Source organism: Protobothrops mucrosquamatus, unplaced genomic scaffold, assembly GCF_001527695.2.
Source record: "Protobothrops mucrosquamatus isolate PMUCROS unplaced genomic scaffold, P.Mucros_1.0 scaffold390, whole genome shotgun sequence".
NCBI lineage: Eukaryota > Metazoa > Chordata > Lepidosauria > Squamata > Viperidae > Protobothrops > Protobothrops mucrosquamatus.
The window spans coordinates 269,943-278,246 of NW_015386722.1; the positions used below are offsets into that span (position 1 = coordinate 269,943).

Consider the following 8,304-nt stretch of genomic DNA (forward strand, 5'->3'; position numbering starts at 1 on the left):
GTACCAAGAAAAAGCTTCTGCATGCTAGAACTGACTGAGAATTATCAGCTTTTTGCATAACAGCCATGTACTTTAATAATCTTACTCAGGAATCATCAGCAATATAAATAACTTGATTCCATCTACATATATTTGCTTGCTACATGATATCTATTATGTTCTTGGAAATGGAATTTATGATGATGTATTATGTTTTCCCTCCCATTTTCTGTCCCAGTGATCTAAATGATTGTGGTCTGTACACAAGTGTATTAATGGTTTTATTATCCATTGTACAGTGGTCTCAATATTTGTGTTACATAGGGGAATGGTAAGTTAAGATAAGTGCACACAGACACATGTTCAGACTTGCAATGCTATAGCATTTTGCAGCATAATTGGCAACTCAGCTGAGTGATCTGTAAAATTGCTATGGAATTTTCTAATACAATACAACCAGATGTCTTTTGCTGAACATGACAGCCATTGCTGTTAGGCCAGGATTGGATAGGTGGCACTAGAAATCACTCCACAGTTGTTCTCCTTCATGGACATGAGGATGTAGCCATCGTTGCCCCAATATGTAGACCAAGAGTTCTTGATGAGCCAGTAGGGTTCTCCCTGGAGGTCTCCATAGCCTACAGCTAGGACAGCATGATCTAACTGCATGGTTGTATTTCCTAGAAGAAAAAGTGTAAGAATTAACTCATCTCCTTCCACAACTCACATATATGAAGAAACTGGACAGATTTAAAGATATTTTTATCCCCCCCCCCGAGAAATAGATTCTCATTCTCTCTCTTGTTGCTCTTCTGCTATAAGCTGCAAGTCCCTAGTTCAGCACAAAATACTCCAGCCTCCTTCTATTACCTTGCTCCTTTCAGAAAAATACTGGTTTGGTTAGAACACAGGGATTCAGTTTGAGCAAATTTCGTATCTTAATGAAACACAAGTCTTCACTATCAGTTCTGAATTAATATGTTCCAATGGGGTAAGTGATACTGAAATGTTCAATCTTGTGGAGAGGAAGGAAACATAATGATTACTCCAACCATGCCTTTCCCATAATTTGGAAGTCCCTAGCCTAGTGTAATACTCATGAAATCTTCTTATGAGACCCATCCAATCTTTTTGAAAGGTTCTAAAACTGAAATGGGGAAAGAGAAGTTAACTGAAATGGACCAGTTTGACCTTAATTTTGTGGTTAAGGCTCCAGGCTTGAAGGAGTTAGACTCTCATTTTGTCTGTTGGTAACTCTCCCTATGAGAGCCCCTTTCTAAACAGAAGACAGCTCTTCTTCAGAGCAGTCACTCACATACAGTAGCATGCTTATGAGATACTCTCAAAATTTCCCATGGGCCTACCACAGGGGTCTTCAAATTTGGCAACTTTAAGACTTGTGGGCTTCAACTCCCAGAATTCCTCAGCAAGCCCTGGCTGGCTGAAGAATTCAGGGAGTTGAAGTCCACAAGTCTTAAAGTTGCCAAGTTTGAAGACTCCTGGCCTACCAGCATGGAATAAATTGAGCATCCCTGTCATTGAGAAAGGAGAACAAACCTGACAGTTCAGTGAGTTGCTGCAATAGATTTCCTACATCCAGATCCCCGCTTGGGAAAAAGACCGTGAACCAAGAAGTGAAAAAAAACTCACCACAGTTAGGCTCATAATAAATGCCATTGGAGTAGAAGGCAAAGGACTTGTGGGAGGCATCAATGTTCACTGCGATGGGGCCATGCTTGTACAGAGCAGCTTTAAGGTCAGTGATGTTTTGGGAGGTAATAGCAATGTAGCCAGCGATTGGTGCTATCAGCTCCGATTGGTTGTAGTGGCAGTAGCCATTCTGGGGGGGGGGGGAGAGACAATGTACCCTCATTTTCACTTCACAGAAGTTAACAGCAATCTCAGCCACTAATGTGCACCTTTGTTATCAACCCAGAAAGCCACCAGATCAGATCGTTTATCCATCTAGCTCAGGGCTTCCCAAACTCTTTAGCTCATCTACCCCAAGTTTCAGATTGTTCCTCAACTCCCAAGCATTTATTATATGAAAATAACTTGATAGACACTACTTTATTACTACTATGAATAACATCATCAACATCATCCCTTTGGATGGTCCCATTGATGGTTGATATTGGCCACTTTGGGGAACCTTGATCTAGCCCTATATCGTCAACACTGACTATCAGCAGCTCTTCAAAATTTCAACTATCTCAACCTGGATACAGCAAAAATTAAAATCTAAACCCTTTGTGCATACAAAGCAATATTCTATCTCTAAGTTATTGCTTTTCTGATAACTTTCAAAGATACTTATCTGTGAGGAATAATATAAGCACAAGTACTTGGAGTACATAAACATCACATTCCCCTCCTTGTTTTCAGACCACAATTTGTGCAAATTGAACTAGGTGCCCTTGAACAAAATTGAGTGTTTTGTGCAAAATTAAGGAAAGAGATGATTTGGCAGGATCTGGCTAGAGTCCACATCTTAAGAATCATGGATGGTTTTCGTATTTTGAGAAAGAAGTTCTTATGAATATAACATTGTGCCTAGAAATCAAAGTGATCTAAATCAATGAGCTCCATAACTGCATATGTTGGGCATATTTTGCACCCTTGTTCTGCTTGTGAAAGACCCAAAGCATCTAGCAGATCACTGCAGGAAACAGGATAACAAAATATAGGTAGTCCTCAACTTACAAACATTCATTTAGTGACCATTCAAAGTTATAACCACACTGAAAACCATCGGTTTTACGATCGTTGCAGCATCCCCATGATCAAAATTTGTGCACTTGGCAACTGGCATGTATTTATGACCGTTGCTGTGTCCCGGGGTCATGTGATTTACAATTTGTAACCTTCCCAGCTGTCTTCTGACAAGCAAAGACAATAGGGGAAGCCAGATTCGTTTAATGAGCACATGATTCACTTAGCAACTGCAGAGATTTGCTTCACTGTGGCAAAAAGGTCATAAAATGGGGCAAAACTCATTTAACAACCGCCTTACTTAGCAATGGATATTTTGGGCTCAATTGTGGTCATAGGACTACCTGTAGAGTGTGATCAAATAAACATTAGGTTTCTACGTATAGCAGCTATTCTGCAGCACAGCAACCACAGTACTGACTTTGGCAATGAAAATTTAAGTTAAATATAAGCAGTGGTGTTAAGTTCTTGCCCAACCCTAATGCTAATAAAATCATTTTTTTTAATCCAGGGAGAGAGAGTTGCACAAACTCATTATCATCTTTGGGTCTTTGAGGTAGCAGTTTGAAAACCTTTCTCTGATGGTTTCAACAGCATGAAGCAGGGGCATATGCAGAAGAAGTTAAAAAAACCAGAAGATGGTAGTTACACTCATGCAATTTGAAGCTTCAACACTTTTTTTTACACTTGCCACAATACACAATAAAAGGGGCCAGGGCTTCAATCTCACAATTATGGTTACCATGTTGGTAAAGTTCATATGAGAATGACTATAGTTTCAACAATCTATTATTTCTAGTTCAGATTCCCCAAAATTTGAGAAAGAGGGAAACAGTGGACATACTTTCACCTCTTTGAAGACTACATTGGTATAAGTATAAAAAGAAAACCATGATACTGAGAGCTGAACCCAGATTTTCTAATACAGACCTACAGTCTAAGCCAGGAGTCTTCAAACTTGGCCCTTTTATGACTTGTAGATTTCAACTCCCAGAATTCCTCAGCTAGCGTGCCTGGCTGAGGAATTCTGGGAGTTGAAGTCCACAAGTCATAAAAGGGCCAAGTTTGAAGACCCCCGATCTAAGCCAAAAGGGGGAAACATAAAACTGGATAAATCAGTCTTCCCAGCATGATATCCTCAAATGGGTTCCGACTATATGTTTAATTGATGTCCCAAGACTTTAACTAGAACTGTAGTCTGAACAGACCTTAGAGGCACCAGGAGAGCCCCAGGAGGTCATCAGTAAAACTGCCCTAGATTTACCTGACCCATGTATGGCCCATAGGCCTCAGCACTGGCAATCCCTCCATGCTTCATAATCCATTCAAATGCATGTGGTTCCTGGCCCCCATCACAAGCCTGGTTTCCAAAGCCCCAGGAGCAGTCGATCAAGACTTGTTGAGATAATGGGTTGAGCACTCCTGTCTGCAAGGAAAGAACAGAAGAGAACCGACCACACCATAACCATGCCCCTCCTTCCATCCTCAAATCCCACCTCCTGCTATTTCCAGTCTCAAGTCCCACCCTGAAGTCCACCAATGACCATCTTCATGGCAGTCGATCTCCAAAGGCTGAGAACATGGCTGCAGTGGTAGCTAGGAGAGTCTGGGAGGTGAGGTGAGACTTTCTACCAATGGAAGGGGTGGATGGCCCAGAGGCTCTACGGAGTGCAGTGCCTTGGGATGAAAGAGGAGCTGTAGGTTGCTGCTTCTACTGCAGGGCTTAGAATAAGTCCCCTTGGTCTTAGCCTTATTCCTCAAAGCAGGCAACCAGCTAAATGAAGAATGCGATTTGCTAACTTGTGGCTTAGTATGTTCAGTGAAACCACCAATTATGACCTCCAGTAAACCATGCTTCAGCTAAGTATTTTGGGTAAATATAATCAATTTGTGAGATAGGCCTGGTTACACTTTATAATCCACCTACAGTTTGTATATAACTGGCAGAGCCATAATTTAGAAATAGGAAGACTTGGTCTTAACTGCAGGCCAGCATCCGTTTTTAATAATAATAATAATAATAATAATAATAATAATAATAATAATAATAATAATAACAACAACAACAACAACAACAACAACAACAACAATCTTTTAAAAATTTAGGAATAGATAAACTAAATGCAAGTGTAGGATACGGTTTATGGTCCCCAAAGAATAACTAGCATTATAGAAGAGATTTATTTTATTATTTTTATTTATTTATATCCTGTCTTTATTATTGTTTATAAATAACTCAAGGCAGCAAACATCCCCAATATTCTTTCTTCCTCCTACATTCCCTGCAACCATCACCCCATGAGGTGAGTTGGGCTGAGAGAGAGAGTGATGGGCCCAAAGTCACCTATCTGGCTTTCATGTCTAACGTGGGACTAGAATTCACAGTTTCCTGGTTTCCAGCTTGGTGTCTTAACCAGACTAGACCAAACAGTGATCACTGTCAACAATCAGCCATTGGGGTCTCACCTTGAGGAAGAGGGCCCCTTCCAGAGCTCCTGTTGTGGCAAAGCTCCAGCAGGATCCGCACACTGCCTGATCTTTAACGGGTGTCACTGCCCCTTTATTGAGAAGGAGAAGGAAGGATTGTCACAATAACAATTAAGGAAACACCAGCATTCTGTGTAACACCGTATGCAAAAGGCAATAGATTAAAGGAAAATTCTCTGGGCTGAAACTTAAACAAAAGTGTGGATTTTAATGGGCTGAAACCCAAAATAAGGACTTGGACAGAATCATTGTGGTCTGTGGAGAATCTGAATTCTTTTCCTCTGATAGAAGCAGGATTTCATTTTCAGAGGGTAAAATCTGATGTCACAAATCCTCCCCCCCGCCCGACCTGCAGTTTCTAAGACACTTTCTTTGGACATTCAAGGGAACCTGCAAGGACAGAAAGCGCAGTCGCTTTGTTAGTTGTTCCTGTGAAGCCTAAGCTGAGCAAAAACCAGCCAGGTGTCACAATTACCATAAAGCCTCCAGTCTAAGCTCTCCGGCAAGGTGAGACCACTGTAGCTGTCAGATGGGAAAGCCCATCCTTTCCTGGGTTCATCAGTCTGTAGCCTCCCCCTCATCACGGCCATCTCTTCTGGTGTTTGATCTGCTAAATGGTTCACTGCCAGTTTGAAGGAGAGGTTGGCTCGATTCTTGGAGTGGATATACCTGGAAGAACATGTAGAAAGAGAAGAAGATGCGTTTTCACTTGAAGAAGGAAAAGGGTGGACCGTTGTCTGGACCGGACATATTTAATCTCACTAGTGGTTCTTATTTCTGCCAAAAACCTGCAGAATCTATTTAATTGGGGGTGGATAGGGGTGTGAACAGATAGTCCTGTAGCGGTTCTCCTATTTTTCTCTGATGCAGACAAAACCATAGCGAAACTGGCTTGTATAGCTGGCATAATATGCATTTATTCTGCCCTGTGCATTGAATTTTAAAGGGATTGCCTTCCACTGTGTCCTCCGGGCTTTCTTTTCATACATTTTAAAGAAAAACTCTGAGTTTCATTGAATTGATGCTAGAAGATTTTGCATTAGAAGCATCCATTTTCACTCTGAGTAGAAGACCGAAGCATTAAATTGGCACACAAGTGAATAGAATAGTAACTAAATATTTAAATGTGAATGAAGTGCTGGAATTCAAGAGCCAAATACCAGAGTTTGTACCCCATCAATCCCGTTTGCCAGATAAAGGAGCTGATCCACTACATTTCTTTTTCCGGCATAAGATGAAGAAATATACGAGGGTGAGCGACCATATAAATCTTCTAAATAAATAAATAAATAGGCTGGGTCCATTCATCACAGTAAAGTGTATTGTAGTTTATTTGGGGCTTAGAATGTAATTACTTAACATGTTATTTCCTTAACATGTAATTGTTGAATAAGCGACATAAATGTCCTCAAAATATTAAATTTGGATCTTGACCAGTAAAAGGTTGATCCTTCATCCTTTATTGTAGAATCTGCTTGGTGGTCAAGCAGCAGAACCTGGAAAATTGTGGAATTCTAGCTTTCCTGCTCTACATCTCTGCTGGTTCCTTTACCTCATATTGTGGATGAAGTTGTGTCGCCGGTGCTCTATCTCTTTTTTGTTCTTGTAGGTTTTTCTGAATTTTTTCTTGTAGTGATGAAACAGATATTCATGGTGTTGGCTGACTTCTCCAGTTCTCCCAACAAATTCCTGCATTGGATTGGCCAAGATCCTGTGTTCTGGTCCCACTTTTGGCCAGTGTGCACACTTGATGCCTATGAGAAGGAAATCAGAAAATCAACCAAGTCAAAACTTGTCTTCCTGAATTCTCTGTTGCCTACTTAAATGCCCTCTAGAGAAGACCGATATTAACAACAGGTCGTTTCAAGATATTATACTTAGTAGAATATTGTGATTTCATTTTGACATTGCCATAATCTGGTCATCGAGAAGGTAGTGGGAAATGGGAAGACCTGGAACATGAATCACAGGCACTTGGCACAAACTTGAGAATCTTCGCCTTGGATGCCAATTTAAGAGGTCAAGTTGGAAGGCCATTTATTATGGCGGTTCAGCCTAATTACCTTTCCTGTGACACCCCTAACAAATTCTTTCCCAAGCTGAGTGGTTTTCAAATGTGTTGTCAACTCCTAGAATTCTGAACAATGGCCAGAACTGCTCAGACTGACTAGGAAATTCTGAGAGTACACCTCTAGAGAACATTAGCTTGGGGAAGACTGATTTAACCCCTGCAAAACCTACACATTTCTAAGCTAATGGTTTATGAAGATGCCATTCATCTCCAGGGTTCTCTTCTCCATCTGATTCTGAGGTTTTTGCCTTTGAGAAAACAAGAGCATTGTCTCTATTGATATACCTACAAGTATTTTAATTAACGGGGTGCTATAAGTAACGTGGAATATTTCCCCTTGGTTACATGTTTTAAATTCCTACAATACTTTTAATTATTTAATAAATTTAATAAAATACAGGGGACTTCCGGTGGCAGGCGATTTCGCTGGTCGCAGCTGTTTGCTGCCTCCCGCCTGTTTTGCGTAAAAGCCGGTTTGACAGCCAGCATCAGCTGTCAAACGGCTTGATACCTTTCCCCTGGGCATAAGGGGATAGGTGAGCTGCCCGGGATAGGAGTTGAGTTCCCGAGTCGTCCTATATGGACGATGTAGGCGAGAACTCCTCCGGAGCCCCGAGGATTCTCCGCGATCCAGGACGCCTTCGCTTCGGCGAAGCAAGAAGCCGCCGCCGCCGCTGCAACTTGAAGTTAATTGTGAGTTTACTTGTAAGCAGATGAACCAACTTTGGAAGTTTGCTTTTTATTTTTGACTTTACTTTAACTTCTATAACAAGTTTCTCCCCGTACGTGTGGAGGAATGAGGAAAAGTGAAACTAAAATGGCGTTGGATTGATACTTTTCAGCAAGAAGTGAAAGCGATTTCCGGTTTGAAATTTTTCTTACTTTGAATCTGCGTATTACTTGTTTTTACTGAACTGCTTAACCTTATTGCTAATATGGTTCTGAGAAAAATCCTGCCTCTAACTTTGAGACCGTCTACATCCCTGATGGCTCAGACATCTCAACTAACTTCTGAAACTTTCCATTTGTCACCTCCGTTATCTACTTCACCTCCA

General features: G+C 41.0%; 1 protein-coding gene across 1 annotated transcript in view; it reads right to left on the reverse strand.

Annotated features, from left to right (window-relative positions):
• Positions 1-471: 471 nt before the first annotated feature.
• The window catches only part of LOC107287448 (digestive cysteine proteinase 2-like), an 11,820-nt gene continuing 3,987 nt past the window's right edge, over positions 472-8,304 (reverse strand). The window contains exons 5-10 of the mRNA XM_015815967.1: positions 6,731-6,932; positions 5,654-5,847; positions 5,158-5,249; positions 3,956-4,117; positions 1,630-1,819; positions 472-659 (exon numbers count right to left, since the gene is read on the reverse strand). Of these exons, the coding sequence (XP_015671453.1) occupies positions 472-659; positions 1,630-1,819; positions 3,956-4,117; positions 5,158-5,249; positions 5,654-5,847; positions 6,731-6,932 (1,028 nt within the window). The remainder of the gene's footprint in view (positions 660-1,629; positions 1,820-3,955; positions 4,118-5,157; positions 5,250-5,653; positions 5,848-6,730; positions 6,933-8,304) is intronic.